The following is a 22,313-nucleotide window of genomic DNA, read 5'->3' as shown; positions in this document are numbered from 1 at the left end:
TGTTCCCACTGTGAAATGCATCTATTTATACAACTGAAAAACCACCTCATCCAAGCGTAAAAATGCTTTAGCAAGAAACAGGATTTTTCAAAATCGCTGTTTCCATTAAGCAAATTAATTTTTGTAATTTTATGGCTAATGGAAACACAGTTATTGATTTTCCACTAGATAATTAGGCATGAATAATATTCTCTAATTGTAAGGTCCACCGGTGTCCTTCTCCCTACATAACTCTTCCACTTCAACCGATGAAACTGCAGCATTCCCAAACCAGCCATTCCAGTCAGCCACCAGTGGGACAGAAAATGTTTAACATATTTATGAATATTTTGGATTCAGAGCTCAAATTTAATCTTTACATATTCTCTATAAAAACATTTAATTTCCCATTATGATTTGAATTTTATTTGTTGATAAAAACCCCAAAATAACTAGTGTCCTCTTTAGAGAAAAGACAAAATTGTCTTGACATGGTAACCTGGAGTAAAAATAGAGTACTTTCTCTCTATTTATACAAAAACAAAATCTGTTTTCACATGTAGACCAAGTAACCCACGATTAGAGATGCTGAGAGAAATGTTCAGGCTTTCATATGTAAGCAAATGGTCTCTTGCAAGGCACAGACAAAAAACATAGTTGATACTACTACATCTTAACGCTCAGCTGTGATATCATAATCATAACCGCATAGTTGCTGTAGTTGGTTTGGATCGAGGCTGGTCTGCGTTCACATCAGAAGCAAACTGCCACTTTTTTTGGTTCTGCGCTCAACAGACTTTAAACTATGTGAAGGGTATTGAAATTTAAAAACATTGTTCTACATTTAGTTTCGAAGCTCTTCCTATTTCTTAAATTCCTTTTGATATCAGAGGAAGTGCAGTCAGTTTTCTCCAGAAATATGAATCATAGAATTTTCCAGGATTGCACCCTCCCAAATATGTTGCTGCAAGTTCAAGTCTATGTTTCAAAATCCAGTTTTAAAAATAGCTGCAAGCTCTGGCCATGTGTCGACCCAAGGCCCTTAGTATTGTTGAAAATCCAACATGAATGACTCATACGGTGTTTGCTGCGTTTGGTGCAATTCGCATGTAGGTGAGGAGAGAAAAGTTCACGGGCTCACCAAGCCCCTAGACATGCACAAAAAATCTAGATTTTGATCATTTTAATCCCCCGTCCCTTTTACTGAGTAATGACCAAAGATGAAGCCAATGGCTCGATGTCCATAGGAGGAGTTTGTTAAAGGTGAGTACATGTGAAAACTTGCAAAAAATGACCTTTTGATCCAAAATGTCAGTCTTCCTGTACATTCTAGGACATACAACAACCAAGAGATGTTTTTTCTTCATTTGGGAGAATTCTATGTAGCAAATTGCAGATCTGTAGAAAGTATGATTTGGCCTGTCTCAATTTAGGGGGCACTGTAGAGATGTTTAGCCACGCCCACTTTTGCTTCCATTAAAGGGGCAGTATTATGTGTTTTCCAGCAAAACCGTGTCTCTTTAAGTAACTACATTACCTTCAGTTTTTATAAAAATGCTTCGTATATCAAACATGACTTAATTTTATTTTTTACTTACAGACTTACAATTGGTCATCTGACTCTTCAAAAGCTCTTGCTCTTTCTGAAACTCCACCTTCAGGAAGTCATCACGACATGGCTCCTCTATTAACCCTTTAACAATGTTTTTACCAGCATTTCACTGAGACGTAGCTTCTATAATGAGCTCAGCAGATGCACAGATCCACGAGATGCTAGCTAATTGATGCTGGCTAGACTGCAGAGGGATTGCTGTAGTGTGAGGCGGAAACTTGGAGGCTTGGAAATTGCGGCTTTGTCCTTGAAGGTGGGGCTAGGTTCGCCCAGGCATTTTGTACATCTGAATGGTTGCCAAGGGAGATTAAAGTATTTCTCTAACATGCATGAAAGAATCAAAGCGACACTTCAGGTATGTTTTTGATGAGGGAATAACATAATAACACAATGTAAAGCTCAAAAAAGTTAATTTGTACATAATACTGCCTCTTTAAATATCTGTTATAGATAGCGCCATTGTAGCTGTAGTAATTCATGTTTTGTACTTTGTATTGGCTGCAGTTGGAATAATTCAGTTCAAAATAAAACCAGATAGATCATGTTCTACAGTTTTTACAGTTTAATGCATTTTTTTCTCAAGTTTATGACACAGTATGAATTTCAAACCTGCCCCAGTTCTGATTCTGATACCAGTCCTATGACGCCTCAGTAAGGTAGAAGAGGGTTTCTTTTCCGTCCTCCTTCCTGTTTACAGCATGCTGCACACACACCACCACCGGTTCCAGCCTGTCTACGCTCATCTTCATCCCAACACTACATCAGAGCAGGTGCTAGGCAAATTTAAGAACAACTGGCCACCCAACACCAGCAGCTCCACCAGCAAATCAGCTGCTGCCTGAATCCACTCATCATCTTCGCTATGATCTACACCTCTGTGTAGCATTCTTCCTCTCCACACCGTGGTGAGCCATCCAAAGATCTCTGAGCCAGCCTGTAGATACAAGCCTGGTTCTTACCTTCCCCGCACAGCTTCACTTCTATTCCTTCCAAGGAGTTGGTTGAGTCGCCCTCCCCCAGAGAGAGCCTCCCAAACGGGCTGCCAGCCATGCTGAGCGACTCCTCTCTCACGGGGCACGCACTCCTAGCAACACGCCCAATACCCGGGTAAGATCTCCCCCTTCGTCTTTCTGTCACCGATCCTCGCCTCTTCCGTCCAGAACAGATCCTCACGCTCTCTACATCCTCCCCTACCTGCTCTCAACATGAATGTGTAGAAACTGTGACTGGGCTGAGAGGCTCCTCTTTTGCATGAATGAAAGGGGACAGCGCAGGGATGGGTGAGTAAAGAGAGAGGAGGAGGAGCAGAGAGAAGGAAGCATGGTGCCTTCTAGAGGAAGAGGAAGGGAGGAAGGCAGGACCATTTTCTGTCCAGTTTTCTCTGCAGGGGTCAACTGGGGAAAAGATCCGCAGAGGATTAGGGCGAGGAAGAAGGAGGTGTAGACTGTGCATCAGCTAAGGTTCTGCATTTTAGTCACCAAGAACCTGTATCATATGAAACCAATATAGAGAAAATCTACTGTATCTGGCTTTTTTTTTACTGCCATTTGGTCTGAAGTAAACAAGATATATGGAGGTTCCTGATCCATCCATCCATGTCAGACACCAGGAGCAAGATGGCTTCCAGGCCAAAGATCCCCTGGAGTCCATCTCCCTAGATAATGTTTCCAGTTCAGCTGAGGAAACAACAGTAATCCCAAACCAGCCATCCCAGTTAGCCTCCAGTGGGACAGTAAATCATTCATAGCTATTAATTAACGTGTTGGATTCTGAGCTGAAAGAACTAACGCGTCCAGATTTAGTTCCCATATGAACTACTCATTTTATTTTTAAAGCAGCAGAAACATGTAAAATCTACTTTTTTGAGCTTTACATCTTGTTATAATGTTATTCTCTCATCAAAAATATACTTGGCGTGTTTCCTTGATTCTTTCGAGCATGTGTGAGAAATCCTCTAATCTCCCGTGGCAACCATTTAGCTGTTCTTGATGGAACCGAAGCTCCTCCTCAGAGCTGCCGTTTTCAAGCTTCAGAACTTCCACCTCACAGAGCAGCCCCATCCTGCAACTCCCCCACTCAGCTCCTTCAGACTAGCCAGCAGCAATTAGCATACTGTGTATCTGTTGAGCTGCTTATATGAGGTACTTCTCAGTGCAACACTGGTTAAAACATTGTAAAAAAAAAAAAAGGTTAATAGAAGAGCCCTGTTGTGATGACTTCCTGAAGGCGGAGTTTCAGAAAGAGCAGGAGTTTTTATAGGCTCTGAGCTGCAGGCAGGAGCAGCTGAACAGACTTGATTGGGCTGCGGTTATTAGGATTTTTTTTGCTGTTTGCTCCTGGGCTGACAGAAGAATTTTGTTTAAATAAAGCAAGGTTTTAAATGTGACCTTTATACACATGATAAGATCATACAAATCGACATGGTATAAAATGCTAAAACACCATTTATAGTTTGGTGTCTTAAAAGAAAAAGCCTTGGTCCATGTACTGTACAGTCAAGTCCAAGCTATAAGTGAAATCTCTGTCAAGCTGTGGGCTGTAGGCTACCAGTATATGACACTCCCAGTACTACTAGATAAAGAGCAAACCAGCCAAAAGGTGTAATATTCAGTGCATTAAATGTGCTTTCTCCAAAGTATTGTTCATCTATACATCTATAATAGTTAATATTGATTATTTTAGTAACAGTGGGGAAAAATTGTTTGTTTTAAATAAAAACAAGTTTATTTTAAGTTTGTGAATAAACACTAGAACATTGAAGGCTTTATTTAGAACTTTATTTTTTTATTTTTGATAAAAGCATCAGAATCTCTCATCAGTTCAAACCTATTCCATGAAAATTAAACAAACTGCTAGTTTTATAGAACTAGCAGTTCTATAAAAGTAGCAATTTTGCCCAGTTAAGATTATATGTTGACTGGTCAAAAACTAAATCTCCACCTGGATTTAACTCAGCAAATAGGCACAAGTCTTCTATTGTATAATTACTAGGATATGGTGCTCAAATTGAGAAACAGAATCCGGATCATAACTCCTTTACGAGTCTATGGGATGTGCTGGAGAGGGCTGTGTGCAGTGGTCAGGCTCCCCCTTCATCAATACAAGATATTGGTAAAAAATAAATAAATCTGAATGCTACACTTAATAAAAATGCATTATGTGACACTAAAGTAGTGCATCAAAACAATGCCAGAGCGGACGCAGCGTTCCCTTTTCAAAGGACGGAACATTTGAACCGCTTAGTCGAACATGTTCTTCTAACCCTGCTGGAGACATTCTACATGTCCGACTTGCAACTTGACATAAACGGAAATGGAGAAATAATTTACAGTGTGTTACTAAAAATGCCAGTCATGCAGTATGAGCACTGCACTTTGTGTACAAATCAAGACTGACAGTTTGATCCACACACAGCTTTAATCGCAGTAAAACTCCTTCCCTGGCACTCTGTCTCTCCAGTGGATGACTTCTGGAATTTAATGTCTCCAAGTAAAAACTTGTAAGGCTCTTTGAAGCAGATTGTTTTATAAAAAATAAAAAAAATACATATAGAGCTAATTTCCCGGACGTCCAGAAGCATACTGTTGATTAGTTTTTAGTTGTAATGGAAAGTCTTAAAGCTGCAGTATGTAACTTTTATTTAAAACAAACAATTTCAGTTTTTTTTACATATTTATCAAAATTACCATTATCTTGGATAGGGCTGAAACGATTCCTCGAGTGATTCGAGTACCTCGATTATTAAAATTCCTCGAGGAAAATTTATCTGCCTCGAAGCTTTGCTAAGTTATGTTTTATTATTTAGCGCACCGTGTTCCGGCCGGGTTATTATTTGCGCTGCGCAGCGCTCTCACCTCCGCCTGAGTTATTGACGAAAGCTAACTGTAAGCAGCATAATGTCCAGTTTTCAAGTTCGGCCTGGGAGGATTTTATTGATTGATGATAATGTCTTTGTTGTTTTTCGGGGAACCAATCAATGGTGGCGCCAGGAGGTCTCAAGGGGGTGCTATAACTCCCCGTGGAAAAGTCATAGCACCCCCATAGCGCCCCAAAAAAATATTAGATTTTTTTTTTCATCTGATTTAACATTACTTATATGTAGTTGTTGTGGCATTTTCATCTAAAGACACAAAATTATTATATAATGAGTTTGTTTTTTTTTAAAAAACATCACGCAAGAGGATTTGAACTTTGTCTATGCGAATGATCACTTCTGTGACATGATGCCGGCTCTGCCCCCATGCACACGTGGAGCAATTCTCCCCCAATCATTCCAGGGCATTTGTCAGCAACTGACCAATCAGCTGTCACAATTTGTCAGAAAGTGTATGTCCCTTATCTAGATGAACTGACTGTCAACACAATATTGACAGTGTTTATCATAGCAAACTACCATATGTTAGTCAGTACGAAGTTAACCGGTAGTAAGCATACCATTTTTTATCATAAGGACACTTATTGATAGTCAAATTTGATAGTCAAATTATTTAATTAGGCAATTAAATAAACACAAGTTAATTAAAAAACAAAACAGAACAAATATGACAATATGACCCTTTGCACCTGACGTCACTGTCTCCACCACGATGGATGTAAAAACCTATGCTCTTCTGTATAAAGTCTGTCAAAATGCGTACATGTGGTAGGCTAATATCGCTTTTATTTAGTTGATTTCGCAGTAAAATGGTCACAAGGTGCTGCGCAGTCGGCTGCACAGACAGACAAGGGTCAAAACCAAGCTTGTTGTTTTATTTTAACGAGGAAAGATGCTGCGATGGACGCAGCTGTCAATCATAATGACTGGCAGCTGTTGGTGTAACCACGGATTTACAGCAAACACTTTATACAAGGTAAGAAGATTAACGTTCATACACTTTATAAGTAAGAATGATTAGAAAGATATAAAATATCACATTATGGAGAAGGTAGTGTCTAACCATCAGTTACCATGGGAACAGTGCTACGCCGTCATGTAGCCTAGCATGTATGGAAAAAATGTTTAGCGCCTCGTCTTCTGTACGATTTTATAGCTGCTCCGGTTTAAGGGGAAACGCTGTTTATGACACAGTGACATAAATCATGTGGTGTGAATTCAGGCAAAGTCTGTAATTTGATCAACACATCAGGCGGGAGGAGGTATGAGTCAGTTTCTCAGCTAGCTTTTTCAGGCTTCTGTAAATACCGCCGTCTATGAACCCAACCATGTGTGTTACATTCACAGATAAATTAGCGCAACTCAAACAAATAGAAGCCATGAATAAACACAAAAACAACTTGGGAAAACAACTTCAGCCGCTCAGTTCAATACTCCAGATTCTCACTTCCAATGTACATCATGGTACTTCGAATGATTAAGTGATGCAGTTGCAAAGGGTCAATACTTGGGTATCCCCTTTGTCATAAATGCTGTTTTAACAATGTAATATATTATCTGGAAGTAATGAGTCTAATGATTCAAAGCTTCATGCTGACGTCTAAGAGTCAAATAAACGCAAATCAGTCTGATTAAAATAACAATACTAATGCGTATGTGTTGATAACTATAGGGGAAAAAAAGATCCGTCATAGCACCCTCAGGAAAAAGCTTAGCTCCCCCTTAGCACCCTCAGGAAAAAAAATTCTGGAGCCACCACTGGAACCAATAAGCATCTTTAAAATGACGGGAGCGATGCCTGGAGTACGGCAGCTTTTCTCCTCCTGGAGCTGCTGGTTCAGAGTGAACAGCGGGGTGCAGCGCTGCAGGTGTATTTATACAGGTGAGCCGATAGACTGAACGCTGCGGGCGGCTGCGCATTAGATGATTAACGTAAGTGTAGCTTTACGGATGAACCGAAAAATTTATTTAATATCAACCCAGTCTCAGCAAATGCGTGGCAGGGCTCATTGTGGCAGCACATAGCTGGTAGATGTTTCTGTGTGTGACGAACGAAGGTGTTAAATCCCGTCGCCAACATGAACACAAAAACTATAAATGTCTGGGCAAGGTGAGAGTTCATCTATTAAATTGACTGAAGGTGAATACATAAACTAAAAGCTGGAGTATAGACATTTCTTCATTAGCATATTTGTGAGCCTGCCTGTTTATTATTAAATTGAATATAACTTCAGATTCTTGTGTAACTTTTTTCAAGTTAACTTAGAAATTAGCTATTACTGTTACCGGTTAATTTTCTAAGCTACAGAAAAGTTATTGTTAGGGAAGCTCAGATGTGAAAAATTAGACTGATGTTGATATCCAATAGTAAAACTGCTGTTATGTTAGATTTACCAAAGTTTTATTTTAGGTTTTATTTTCTAATTACTCGATTAATCGTAAGAATAATTGATAGATTACTCGATTACTAAAATATTCGTTTACAACAGCCCTAATCTCGTAACAGTATAATGCGAGACAAAAAAATGTTTTAAAAATCAGGGGACTCCGCCTTCTCACTGTAAAAATACTTTACTCAGCTAGAAACAACCAATCAGAGTCACGAGGAGGGTCTTAGCGCTGTCAATCACTCACACAACATGCCACGAATGCTAATGCTAGTTAGTATAGCCACCAATGATGGTGGATAAACAGTTTTTTCCACCATTACCACATTGGACAGCAAACAGGAGGTTTACCTACAGAGCTAAGTCCCGCCTCTTGGCTCTAAATGGTTGTTTTTGACCAGGAGTGGTACATTTTTGCAGACCACAATAGTAGCATACTGTGAGAGAATGGACATCAGATGTAATTACACCCCCTCCCTTTTCTGTTTGTTTATTTGCTTCCATTTTTCTTATCCTGGCTGTGCTGTTAAGCTCCACTTATCTTACTGAGATGCACTGGACTGCAGTGACAACGCTTCGCCACCAGTGGGCACATAGAGCACGGTGAGCAGCACTCCTGACTCAGCGAGCCAACGGCAATTAAGCGTAGCAACGGCTGGTCAGTGAAGGCGCTCACTGTCGCTCTCATGTTTCCACAGGTAAATGTCAATTAGCGCTGCTGTTTATGTCTCTTGTGGAGAAGGTGGGCTAGGGCGGAGTAGCGAGGTATATATGTGGAAGTGTTTAGTTAATTATTTGACTTGTATTGTAAATATTTATTATTTGACTCATGTCGTAAATATTTATTTGTGAGCGAGCCAACGGCAATTAAGCGTAGCAACGGCTGGTCAGTGAAGGCGCTCACTGTCGCTCTCATGTTTCCACAGCAATTGTCAAAATAAAAGAACCTGCGCAACACCACACTGATTTATTATTAAGTGTGCAACAAAAATTGGTGGCCCGTACGGGGATCAGCGGTGTTTCAGGGAAGAGAGAGGAGATTGTGACACACCAGCGATGGAGTTGGAGCAACTGCAAGACCAGTTGAGCGAGGCCCTGGTGCGGTTGAAAGTGGACCAGCTACAAGAGGTGTGTTCATATGGAAAAGTCTCAACAGAAAATCAGACCAGAAAGCACAAGCTGATCAGACTAATAGATGCAGCTGTAGATACAGCTATGGAGAGTGAGGAAGAGGATATAGCTCGTGAATTCCTCAGCAGATTAATATCAAAAGCTAAAGAAGTGAGCGAATATGAGATGTCACATATGGTTGATGATACTGTGAATCAGGATAATGCTGCTCTTATAGATTTACAAGAACAGTATGCAGCATTACAGCTACGTTTCCAGGCGGCAACAAAGAAATTAGAGGGAGAAATGGCAAAATTAGAAAACAAAGTGAAAAAACAGGAAACATCACCACTTCCAACACAACCTGCCAACCCCTTTGCAACACGTCCACCAGAAGTTACAATAAGAAGAGAGTTTAAAATTAATGGCCAAATTGGAGAAAGAGGTCAGAGAGACAAGCTGTCCTATTCAAACCTGATCCATCAGATTGAAATGGGCCTAAAAAGAAATCACAGTGAAGCGGAGATCATAGAGGCTGTGGTCAGAGCTATTAGCCCAGGTTTACCGCTCCGTGATATGCTAGAGATCAAAACAGACCTTACTATTGCACAGCTGCGTACAATATTAAAGGGACATTACAAGGAAGATAGCTCCACTGACCTGTACCATCGTCTAATTAACATTACGCAGGATAGTAATGAGTCTCCACAAAATTTCTTGTTTAGAGCAATAGAATTAAAAGAAAGATTGCTCGCTGCATCTAGAGAACCTGGTTCAGAAGGGGATTATGGCCCAGAACTGATTCAAAAGAAGTTTCTGAGAGCAGTAGGAACAGGACTTATTAATGATAATGTTAAACACCAGCTCAAGAACTCCCTGGATGATCTGACAGTTACAGATGATGTACTGATAGCAAAGACTAATGAAGCAGCCAGCATTGAATGGGAAAGGCAACAGAAGTTCAGGAGGAACAATAAAGATCTGAAAGTGAGGGAGGTTAGAGCAGAAGCACAGTCAGCCCCCAAAACAACAGTTGGAGCAATTTGGGAGCAAGAACAGCCATCTTCCAACGGGATAAAGAATAAAACTGGAAAAGTGCAATCATCTGCCTCTCACACAGAAACTGAGCTGTTAGACGCCATCAGACGACTTAAAAGTGAGATGCAAGACATCAGGAGGCTGGTTAATGACTCTCATTTACCTGTTTCCAAGTCAAGACCAAGTCGGAGACGTGGCTGTAAACACTGTCAGGACAACAATAGAGGAGAGTTTTGTGACCATTGCTTCAAATGTGGACAAAGTGGGCATCTATCACGTGGGTGTCGGTTTGTTAAAAACACATCAGATAGGCCCGGAGAAGCAGATATGTCTGTGAGCAGTGTGACATCGGTACCAGCAACAGGAGATGACAAAAAGGAAAGTGACCAAATAGAAAATGGACACAAGCTTACCACTGACATCACACACCATTCAGAACCTAAGTATATGGAAGCAGTGAGACACGCATCATCTGAGTGGAATGAGAGTGTTAGTGTCAACCTCCTCTCTCCATCACAAAGAGACAAACTGCTCAACTTGATTGGAAAGAAGTGTACCATTATCTGCCTGCTGGATGGAGTGGAAACCAGAGCTCTATGGGATACTGGATCACAGGTCTGCCTCATGAGTGAAAAATGGAGAAAGCAGAATCTCCCCGATGTTACTATCAGAAGCCTCACTGAAATTATTGGACCTGGAATATTGGATGGAAGAGCAGTGAATAAGACACCAATCCCTTTTATTGGCTGGGTTGAGGTAAAATTTAAATTACCATCAGTGAGTCAAACACAGCTAGAGCTCTGGGTGCCAGTTCTAGTTGCTGAAGAGGATGCGGTGGGAGAAGAACCAATCATTGGTTACAATGTGATTGAATACCTATTAAAAATGGGTGTAGATCCTGCCCCCATCATTACAGAAGCTGTCAGTACAGCATTTTCTATTGAAAGTAAGAAGGCAGAGGTATTTCTAAAAGTCATGAGAAATATGAATGGGGAACAGGGCATTAGTACTGTTAAAGCATCAGGAGAAAATCTCATCATCCCAGCTGGCCAGATGAAGATGGTGAAGTGCAGTACACGAGCTGGTCTGCTCGCAGGTCAGCAAGAAGTCCTGTTTGAACCTCTGTCACAGTCACAGCTACCAGAAGGACTAAGGGTTAAAGAAGGAATAGTGTGCTTACAACAGAGTTCCTGGTCCTGCTTCAGAATCCCAGTGAACAATGATACTGCTCATGATATCGTTTTACCCTCCAAAAGCAAAGTGGGTCAAATCCAAGCAGTAAAAGCAATGTATGTGGCACCAACAGAAGTAAATGAAATGGAGACACCAAATTTTATTTGTGGAAAGGGAACTTCAATGGGATCAGAGAGCAAAGGGGAAGAAAAGGAGAACCAAAGCAGGGCTGAAAGTGAAAATCGATGGGATCCACCAGTTCCCATCAGCCACCTTTCCCCAGCACAACAGCAGTTGGTTAAACAACTACTTCGAGAGGAGTGTGCAGCCTTCTCTCGTGATGATTATGATGTTGGAACCATCCCCTCACTGCAGCTCAAAATCCGGTTACAAGATCCCACACCAGTGACTAGAACATATATATCTGTTCCAAAACCACTGCACAACGAGGTGAAAGAATATCTTGAAGATTTGTTAAATAGGGGCTGGATAACAAAGTCTAAATCAAACTACTCTAGCCCGATAGTCTGTGTGCGTAAAAGGGATGGTAGTCTCAGACTGTGCTGTGACTACAGAGAGTTGAATAAGAAGTCTCTACCAGACCGTCATCCCATTCCCCGCATACAGGACATGCTAAACAGCCTGATTGGAAGTTCTTGGTTTTCTGTCCTTGACCAGGGAAAAGCTTATCATCAGGGCTTCCTGGAAGAATCAAGTCGGCCGCTCACTGCATTTATCACGCCATGGGGTCTGTATGAATGGGTGAGAATACCATTTGGATTATCATCAGCACCAGCAGAGTTTCAGAGGTCCATGGAAGAGTGCCTGGCTGGGCTACGTGATAAGGTGTGTTTGCCTTACCTGGATGATAATTTGGTGCACTCTAAAACATTTGAAGACCACTTGAATCATCTTAGAAATGTATTGCAGCGTTATCAGGAAACAGGAGTTAAGCTGACACCGAGGAAATGTGACATCTTCAAGAACCAAGTGAGATTTCTTGGAAAGCTGGTCACAAAAGATGGATACACAGTGGATCCTGCAGATATTGCTCCTGTACAGGCTTTGAGAGAAAGAAAACCCTCCACAGTGGGAGAACTGAGAAAGTTATTGGGATTTGTCTCCTACTATCGCAGTTACATCCCAAACTTCTCCTGCATAGCTAAGCCTCTTTATGATCTTCTCTCCTCAAGCCCTGAGAAAAAGGGAAAAGGAAAACACAAAAAGCGAGGTGTAGGGAAACGAAATCAGAACAGTGGACAGTTACCATCATCACAGCCAATTATATGGTCAACAAGACATCAAGAGGTGCTTTGCCAGTTATTAGATTTTCTAGTGAAACCACCAGTATTGGGTTATCCAGACTTTGAACAGCCGTTCATTCTACATTGTGATGCTTCACAAGAAGGGCTTGGTGCTGTGCTTTACCAGAGACAGCAGGGAACTCTAGCAGTCATAGCATATGGATCCAGAACTCTAACACCCCCAGAAAAAAACTATCACCTTCATTCAGGGAAGCTGGAGTTCCTGGCTCTGAAGTGGGCCATATGTGAGAGGTTTAGAGATTATCTCTATTATGCACCACCATTTACAGTTTACACTGATAATAACCCTCTTACATATGTGCTTTCCACAGCTAAATTGAATGCAACCACTCATCGATGGGTTGCTGAACTGGCTGATTTCCAGTTTTCAATAAAGTATCGCCCAGGCAAAGTAAATGGAGATGCAGATGGCCTCTCCCGAATGTCACTCAGTATGGAGGAGTACATGCAAACCTGCACACAGATAGTACACCCAGAGGTGATGAACAGTGTTATTCAAGCAGTTGCTGTTCAGTTTCAGGAGTCTGAGCCATGGCTATGCCCAGCAACCATCAACAGCCTGGTCACAGAAGAATGTGATGCAGCTAACACACCAGTAAATGATATAAGTAGAGCAGCTCTTAGACAAGCTCAACAAGATGATCCAGTGATTAGTGAAGTATTGAGATGTGTTGGTGCACAGGAAAAGCCAAAACGTGGCTGGCACAAGGGCAACAGGAGGGTTGCTGCGCTAATGAGACAAAAACACAGACTATACATGGATGAAGATGGATTACTCCACCGCAAAACAGCGAGTCGCTCACAACTCCTTCTACCACAGAAGTATCATGCACTTGTTTTTAAGGAGCTTCATGAGGAGATGGGTCATCTTGGAGTTGAGAGGGTGTTGCATCTCGTCAGAGATCGCTTCTACTGGCCTAACATGCAAGGTGATGTCGAACACTATGTCACTCGTGTATGCAATTGTTTGAAAAGAAAACGGCCAAATAAATCAACTCGAGCCCCTCTTACCAACATCATCACTACATACCCATTTGAGTTAGTCTCCATTGATTTCTTACATCTGGAGAAATGCAGTGGTGGGTATGAGTACATCCTTGTAGTGATGGACCATTTCACACGGTTTGCCCAGGCTTATCCCTGCAAAAACAAAGCGGCCAAAACAGCTGCAGAGAAAATATTTGGGGATTTTGTTTTGAAGTTTGGTTTTCCCACAAAGCTGCATCATGACCAGGGAAAGGAGTTTGAAAACAAATTATTTGCATCACTAGAGAAGTATAGTGGGGTCAAGGGGTCAAGAACAACGCCATACCATCCGCAGGGTAACGGTCAGGTTGAAAGGTTCAACAGGACACTGCTTGCTATGCTGAGGAGTCTGCCAGAAATTGAGAAAAAAGATTGGAAATCTTCTCTACCAAAAGTGGTCCATGCATACAATTGCACACGCAGTGAAGCTACTGGCCATGCTCCCTACTTCCTCTTATTTGGTCGTCAGCCCCGGCTCCCCATCGATCTCATGTTCGGTTTCAGCGAAAAGAACCAAAGCTCGTCTCACCAGGACTATGCAGAAAGATGGAGGACAAGGATGAGTGAAGCCTATCAGTTGGCATCCAAAACAGCCAGTAAGCAGGCGATGAGAGGGAAGACTCACTATGATAAGAAACTGCATGGAGGGGAGTTGAATCCAGGTTGCCGAGTGCTTGTTAGGAATTTGAATAAGAAGGGAGGACCAGGAAAATTAAGAGCATTCTGGGAAGATAAAGTGTACATTGTTAAAGAAAGAAAATATCAGGACAGCCCTGTGTATGAAATTCACCCAGAAAGTGGAAAAGGGCGAATCAGGACCATCCACAGGAATCTGCTGCTTCCATGCGATTTCCTTTCAACAACAGAACCAAAAGTAACCACTCAACCTAAAAGACCCCAAAAAGAAAAAGAGGAGCAGAGACATGCAGATAGCTCAGATGATGAAGAAGACTGGGAAGCCATCATTCATGCACCTCTACAGCATCACAACATGGAGTCAGATCAACTCATCGAGAGTCAGCTGAGAGTGGAGGCACCAGAGTTCCACCCACACAACGAGGACATGCAAAGGGACTGCATAGCTGATGGTGGTGGACCAGTGCAGCAACCAACTCTTGGTGAGGACATGGATGGACTAGAAGAAGACTTTCATCCAGAGAACATGAACAGTGGAGATGAGTCTCACCAGTCAGCTGACAGTGACCCAGAAGAGACTGACACATCACCCCGCAGGGTGAGAAGGTATCCTTTTCGAACAAGAAAACCTATGTCAAGATTTAATTACCATAATCTGGGACAGCCTTTTATGTGATGTGAATAAGTTATAATGATTTGCATGGTTAACTACTTTTGATATGTTTTAGTTAGGATGATATGAGTACCCAGGGTATCTGTTTTAGCATGTTTTGAAGGTAGAGTTTACTTGTAAGTTAAAGTACCTTACTCTCAGAAGAGATTGCAGATATTTACGCTACTGGCGGATCAAGTGGTGGATTGTCATCGTGCACAATGACGTCGACTGCAACAATGTGATATTAATAGGAGATACATGTCATATTTTCGGACTGGAAACAGCATAGCATCTCTTTGAACATTCATTCTGACTCCTTCTTAGAAGAACTCTGCATGATTGTAAAGCATCAAAACAGCATGTTTACTGATTTATTTGCTGTAAAGCTAGGGTACCCAAATGTCGGGACGACATTCATTTTTGAGGGGAGAGTGTGAGAGAATGGACATCAGATGTAATTACACCCCCTCCCTTTTCTGTTTGTTTATTTGCTTCCATTTTTCTTATCCTGGCTGTGCTGTTAAGCTCCACTTATCTTACTGAGATGCACTGGACTGCAGTGACAACGCTTCGCCACCAGTGGGCACATAGAGCACGGTGAGCAGCACTCCTGACTCAGCGAGCCAACGGCAATTAAGCGTAGCAACGGCTGGTCAGTGAAGGCGCTCACTGTCGCTCTCATGTTTCCACAGGTAAATGTCAATTAGCGCTGCTGTTTATGTCTCTTGTGGAGAAGGTGGGCTAGGGCGGAGTAGCGAGGTATATATGTGGAAGTGTTTAGTTAATTATTTGACTTGTATTGTAAATATTTATTATTTGACTCATGTCGTAAATATTTATTTGTGAGCGAGCCAACGGCAATTAAGCGTAGCAACGGCTGGTCAGTGAAGGCGCTCACTGTCGCTCTCATGTTTCCACAGCAATTGTCAAAATAAAAGAACCTGCGCAACACCACACTGATTTATTATTAAGTGTGCAACAATACTTTTGCAAACGTTAAGTACTGCAGCTTTGAGTCCTCTTGCTCTGAATCAGAGTTGAGAGCTTCAACCTATAAGACAGCAAATCCTTCAAGGCATGACTGATCTGAGTAGGGGTTTCAGTGCTCCATTAGCCAGCTCATTAAGTCATATTAGAAGTCAGAAGATTAGATACACGTCCTGAGAGGAGGGATCAACCACAAAGCGTTCACACACCCCCACATGCACACATACACCCACACACACAAACCTGATAGCTACAGAGAGAACAAGATAGTTACCGGAGTCCGAACTGGATGTTGCCACAGGCATTTTGAAGTCTGGCTCTTCCCTTTATCCTCCACACAACTTCTTAGATTAACTGCAATAAAAAAAAAAGAAATGGTTATTGTCAGACACTATTAGAAATCCAATGATACAGAAGGATGAAAGAAAACAAACAGCAATCTCACTATTTTCAGTGTAATCTGAAATAACTCCGGCACATGACAGGGAGCTGTATTATGGCCTATGAATAGAGCAGCCAGTTGCTCTGTAGGCGTCTGGTTTTAGCCGTCACATCCGCTGGGAATACAATTAGACAACAGTTGGAAAGGCCTAGCAAGCGGGTGAATGAGTGGGCAGGCTGGCTAACATTAGCTCAGCAAGGATGTCTGTTAGCTCTAATTGCTCCATTTACCATCAGGCTGCAAGATGAAATGAGAATCTCCACTGACAAGACAATGAAAGATTCAGTATGTGTCAATGGAGAGCTCTTTAAAATTCAGGTGAAATAAAAGGAAAGGCAGAGCTTTGGGCGGAGATAAATAAGCCTTCAATTTAAGATCTGTGTGTCTAAGGAAGACCCTTACGTTTACTGACATCTAGGAAAACTTCTGCACTCTTAACAAGTGCAGAAAAACTTAATTCCAGTCACAAACTTTAGCAAACGGTTATGTGACAGCTGAACATCAACATGTAAAGTGGAAGGAAAAGGATATGTGATTTATGACAGTTTTCATAAATCAAAATCTGAATTCTAGTTTTGGTGTTTGGTGAACATTTACAATCACAGTCCATATTCACGTTTTACTGCAAATACAGATGAAAGCGTTTTGAGGTATGAGTCCATCGGATTAGCATGTCTACACACTGAAACTATTTCACAAAATAAGCTGAACTCATACAGACTGAATGGAAAGCATCGTTTTTTATCTTTCATCATAATTTTCTACTTTTATCATTAGTTTATTATAAGTTTATTTTATTATTCTTTTTGTTTCATACTCATAGATGCCTGTTGCTAGCTTAGGTTATACTAGTTGATAAATTCTCATGATTTGGAGAGAAATTGATTGTGCTTATTCTGTGTATTTGTGCAGAGTTTGGGAACTGTTTGGGAACATAAGCTGATTCATTCCTTCACATATTGTTCTGTAAAACTGGTATTACGTAACTCCTGATAAGCAGATGGCGCCCTGACTCTCTAGTTTGACCAAAAGAAAATTAAAATACTACTAATCTTCTTTTTTTATATAATCACTTACAAATTATGATTATTGGGTCGAGACTTTAGCGCATTAACATTGATTAATTAATTAGATTAATTATAATAGATTATAATACATTAAAATTTTTACGAAATTAATCACATTTCTTTTTACATACAAAAGTCCCACTTATGTGTTTCTGATACGCCCGTAAATCTGATGCACAAGCAACATCTGCTATCAACAGCAATGGATGATAAAGCTGTTTCTATTGGCTCACCGGTGGTTAAATTTTGCTTCAAAAAACAATCTGGTTGGATGTTGGAAAAGACTACTGTTGTGTTTAAATTGTGCTAAAAGGAGTTAGTCTATCAGCAAAGCTATTCAAACTTAAAATAGCATCTTAATGCTAAACACTTAGCAGCAGCACAGACGTCCCCAACGCTAATGTCAGCGTCCACAGTCCAGATTTCTGAATAAGTTTCATAAATTATCAGAAGTTCCTGAAACACTTGAAAATAAATAATAAATAATAGCACTTTGCACCAATCTGATGGTTGAATAACCTAAATAACAGATTAAAAACAAATATCTTTGTTTTTAGCTCCTATGTCTGTTTATTCTAGAATTTAGCAGCAAAATGTGTTTTTGAGTTGAAGTTGCTTTTTTGTCAACTAATTGCATTTAATTAATTACTGAGCCTGCATGTAGCTAAAAAAAAATCTAGTTGAGTCCCACCTCTAATAATTATTCATTGTTGTGCCACATATTACTGCCTGATTCAAAATCACAGAATCCTGCTGCCTCCAGACATTTACTCAAATGAAAGTAGATGAGGAAGTAGCTTCACAACATGTCTTCAACTCCAGAATCTAATACCTGGAAGTATTTACATATCTAGCAGCAGACGGTTTGTTCACTTGTTCAAAACAACTTCAATGAATATCAGACTGGCTGTATGGAAGAAGGTACTGGTTGTTTAAGAAAAAATTAAGAGGAGAGAACAATATGGTGGAAGAAAAAGAGAGTGGCTGATGGGGGAGATGCCACTGTATCCAAGGATACTGGATCCCAGTTGCCATGACCGTAGTTACCCCGTAAAACCAACGATAATGTGGTCAAAACAGAGCAGTGAACAGGGTCACTGCTCTGTTCATAGACACAAGCTAATCATCTTCAGTGGTTGAGACGTCACAAAGAAGAAAAGCAATAGATATGGTGAATGTGGACAACTCTTTGTTTAAGATATGGATAGCTAAAAATGTAACACTGCAGATAAAACCATATGTTGATATTCACAGTTTTAAAGAGGCCAATGGTTTTCCTTTTATTATCTGACATTAAATAAGAATAAATATTTCATGTGTTGGATCAGAAAGAATTACTACAATCAGAACTATTTCCCAAAGGCCAAAATAATACAATTATTTTTTATGTAAGTAGCAGTCTTGGAATTGCCGTGTTTTCATTTCATACATTCAAGAAATGTAATTAAAAATCGCACGTGAATGCATTTGTTCACATGATAAATCATTAAAAAAAAAAAAACACACTGCGCCTGATGCTCCAGCTGCTTTCGGCCATTTTCTTCTTCATGGTTGTTCATCATGTGACTCGTGATGCAGATTACATGATGTGACAAAGTGTTTTCTTTGCAGTTTTGCAAATCAAACCAATCCGATAAAGCTAAAAGAATCCCTCATCTTACTGCCGAAACTTTTTATTAAAAAAAAAAGTTTTTTCAAACTTGGTGTGTTACTATTAAGCAAATTTATTTTCGATATGTCAAATTGTACAATTTTATGGTCAATGGAAACACAACTAGTGACAAAAACCACTGACTGTGGCCTCAATAATTACATATAAACAAAGAAATTAACCAATTGCACTTAGGTTATGAATGGTTCACCTGCTTGTGCGTGACCAATTGTCTCAAGGGTTTGATGTTGATCTGAAGGATGAATTTGTGCTCGGCAGCAGAAGCACCTCTTCAGCCAAAGTTCTAAAATCAGGGAACATTTCTCCAAAGACTCTCGGAAGCTTTTCCTGATCCCACAAAGCCCTCACTTCAGCAGAGGAAAACCCACAGCAGAGGTTCAGCTCCACCAGACTCGCTCCAAAGCCTCCTGTCCAGAACTCTTCAACGCCTGTCGGCTCTTGGGTAGTGAGAAGATGGAAATTTTTTTTTTTTTTTAATTGATTGATTGACTTGGTTGTACTCTGTGCATAAAGTTGAAAATGTCTGCATCCAAGTGGTCAGGAGTATGAACTGCAACCTTTCAAAATGACGTATGGCCTTCAGATTTCTCCGTCACTATTTAAAGAAACGGTGAAAGACGGAAACTATTTGGTCAGCATGACATCTTCTCTGCACAGACAAAATATACTCATTTTCTGGTAGCAGGAACAATTATGTAGATTAAGGCATCCTGTTCTGTGCTCCAGTTTGATTTAATTTGTTTTAAATCTACAGTTGATAGTTTCAAGATCTGCAGTTCATTGCACAACACGTCCTTGACTGCAACTAAAATGCACAAAACAAGACTTCAGGTCACTGGACTCCTGTTCTTTGCCTCTAAGATGTTTGGATATGTGTTTGCAGAAATCAGTGAGAGGATAAAACAGCGACTCTACCAAATATTTCTAATATCACGTTTTTCTAATATCAATGTCACTTTCATTTTGCTTGCTACTGTCCAACCATTTACAATATTATACATGTATCTATAAAATTATCATCCAAGCAGTGATATGCGCCTGACTCCAATGTTACATGGCTGAACTTTTAACCAAGCCGTCCTTCACAGCACACAGCAGTCCTCTGGGGCTGGTCCAGGCCATCCCGTGTTTGCAATGCGAAACGACAGAGCTCATTAAAAATAATCAGAGCTACTGCAGCAGCGCTCGGGCATGCTGTGGGGCTGCTCTGACACACCAGGGGGTTGGGAGAAGGTCGTGGGGGTCAGGATCTCCATCAGCTTCGCTCCTCTTTCATGTCAGTCTCGGAAGAATCAGACACAAGTCGAAGATGGTTGAATGATCTTAGCAATTTGCACTAATTTCTTAAAGAAAATGCTGTTTGTGTTCCTAAAACACAGTATAATCCACTGTATTGTGCTCAGATTTGGTATTGAGCGGTATGTGTCCTGGGAATATGAACTGTCTTTGCTCTTGGATTGGTTTTCCTACACACACAAGATTTCACATATGGCAGGGAAGAGATCAGCTCAGTAGCACAGCAGCCATGAAATCACAGTCATAGACCTGCTATCATCTCCACTCGCTCTGTCAAAACAAAAGGCTGGCTTTGTGTGCCGGCTTTCTGTCATGTGGACGCGCTCACAGATCTAAAATTATATCCGCTGCCATTTTTAGGACACCTGGCATCATCCAAATATTACATAACCAATAACCAGACTCAACAGAACGCTTGATATTGTCAGTATCAGTATGAAGCTGAATTGCTTCATCGTGCTGGTTGTTATTCTGCAAGGTCCCTGAAGGTAGAGAAGGCAGACATGTGAGACAAACAGTCCAAATAAAGCCATCCTCCTCATCTTTGTCCCGGGGCCACGACACACAGGCCGTGGCTCAGGTGTTTGTATGCCAGGCGTAAAACAACAAAAAAAAACGCCTCCAGCCATCCTCGCTCTGCGGCCATATTACACACAGGAGCGCACGTGCAGCAGCAACCAAACGAGCCCTAATCCACACATGCATGCTGGCATCGAGCCTAAAAATAGCGCCGCGCTCCCACAGGTTCATCTCGTCTCATTTCTTTACATGGAAAAACCGTCGTATCCAAGACAACCACGGAGGAGATTGCCGTCTCCACCCCACCCTCCCCTTCCTCGGCGCTTTGCCATGGCAACAAGGGAAAATGCGTAAAATAATAATAAGTTGTGAGCTAAAATTGGTCCTAATAATATGGTGCTGCTTTCAATCTGAATATTTGTGAAATAGTTTGTAGATACAGGTTTGTAGATACAAATAGAAATAGATACAGGTCAGAGGTCAACACTGCAGTCCATTTCAGGCCTATTCAGTTGCTCAATAAGAACATTTTAAAATGATTAAATATTTAACACGCAAATCAAAAAGTAATTTGAATTTAAAAAACACAAAAGAATACTTTTCACTGAGCTCCATGGTACTGCAAAAATATTCACACCCCTCCAATTGTCCAATTACAGTCACAAAACCTAAAGGGGCGATGTCATATAAAATTAATGTTTTATAGCTTTACATTATGTTATAATGATACTCCCTCTTCAAAAATATACCTGGAGTTTTGCTTGGATTCTTTCTCTCGCCTCCATCCCGCCCCCATCACTCACCCACTCACTCCTGCAGACTAGCCACCAGTAATTAGCAAACACCTGGTGAAGCTGCTCATCTCACTATAGGAGCTGCTTCTCAGTGAAATGCTGGTAAAAACATTGTTTAAGGATTAATAGAGGAGCCATGTTGTGATGACTTTCTGGAGGCAGAGTTCCAAAAAGAGCAGGAGTTTCTTAAAGAGAGGGAGGTTCAATTTCAAATAACAAATTCAAATTTATTTTAAGTCATGTTGGGTATACATAGCATCTTAATAACAACTGACATTAAAATAGTTACTTGATTGTGGAATAAAATGACACAATGTGCCTGGAAAACAAATACTAGCCCCTTAATGGATTTTTTATGGATCTTCTGTGATAGACCAACACAATGTGGTTCATAATCGTGAAGTGGGAAGAAAATTGTTTTTTTTACAAATGAAAATTGCATGATTAATTAAAATGAACTCAATTACTCGATGATGAGTATTTTTTCTTTACAGAGACATCATAATCCATTTTATTTATGGTTTCAGATGTGTGTGTGTGTGTTTTTTTTTTATTTACATTCTATTTTGGATATTTAATATATGTTATAGGTCCAGTGTTAAATGTTCTTTTCAAAATTAAAGTGAGAGGAAGAACTTGCCTTACTAAGCCAGATTTGTTAGGTGACAGAACCAGGCACACACTGTGGAATGATTTTTACAGAAGTTAAATTAAACTAAAG

At 40.6% G+C, this 22,313-nt stretch overlaps 1 protein-coding gene across 4 annotated transcripts in view; it reads right to left on the bottom strand.

Moving 5' to 3' along the window:
- mpp2b (MAGUK p55 scaffold protein 2b) overlaps positions 1-22,313 on the bottom strand; it is a 60,633-nt gene that overhangs the window by 30,302 nt on the left and 8,018 nt on the right. For 3 of the 4 annotated variants that reach the window (XM_032574757.1, XM_032574758.1, XM_032574759.1), the window contains exon 2: positions 16,077-16,156. In XM_032574757.1, coding sequence (XP_032430648.1) covers positions 16,077-16,107 — 31 coding nt within the window. In that variant the 5' untranslated portion in view covers positions 16,108-16,156. Of the gene's footprint in view, positions 1-2,550; positions 2,835-16,076; positions 16,157-22,313 lie in introns of those variants that run through there. The other variant, XM_032574756.1, reaches the window with a different exon arrangement.

This window comes from Xiphophorus hellerii, chromosome 10 (assembly GCF_003331165.1).
Source record: "Xiphophorus hellerii strain 12219 chromosome 10, Xiphophorus_hellerii-4.1, whole genome shotgun sequence".
Lineage (NCBI taxonomy): Eukaryota > Metazoa > Chordata > Actinopteri > Cyprinodontiformes > Poeciliidae > Xiphophorus > Xiphophorus hellerii.
The sequence above is the reverse complement of the archived record's forward strand: the minus strand, read 5'-3'. Positions and strand labels throughout refer to the sequence as shown.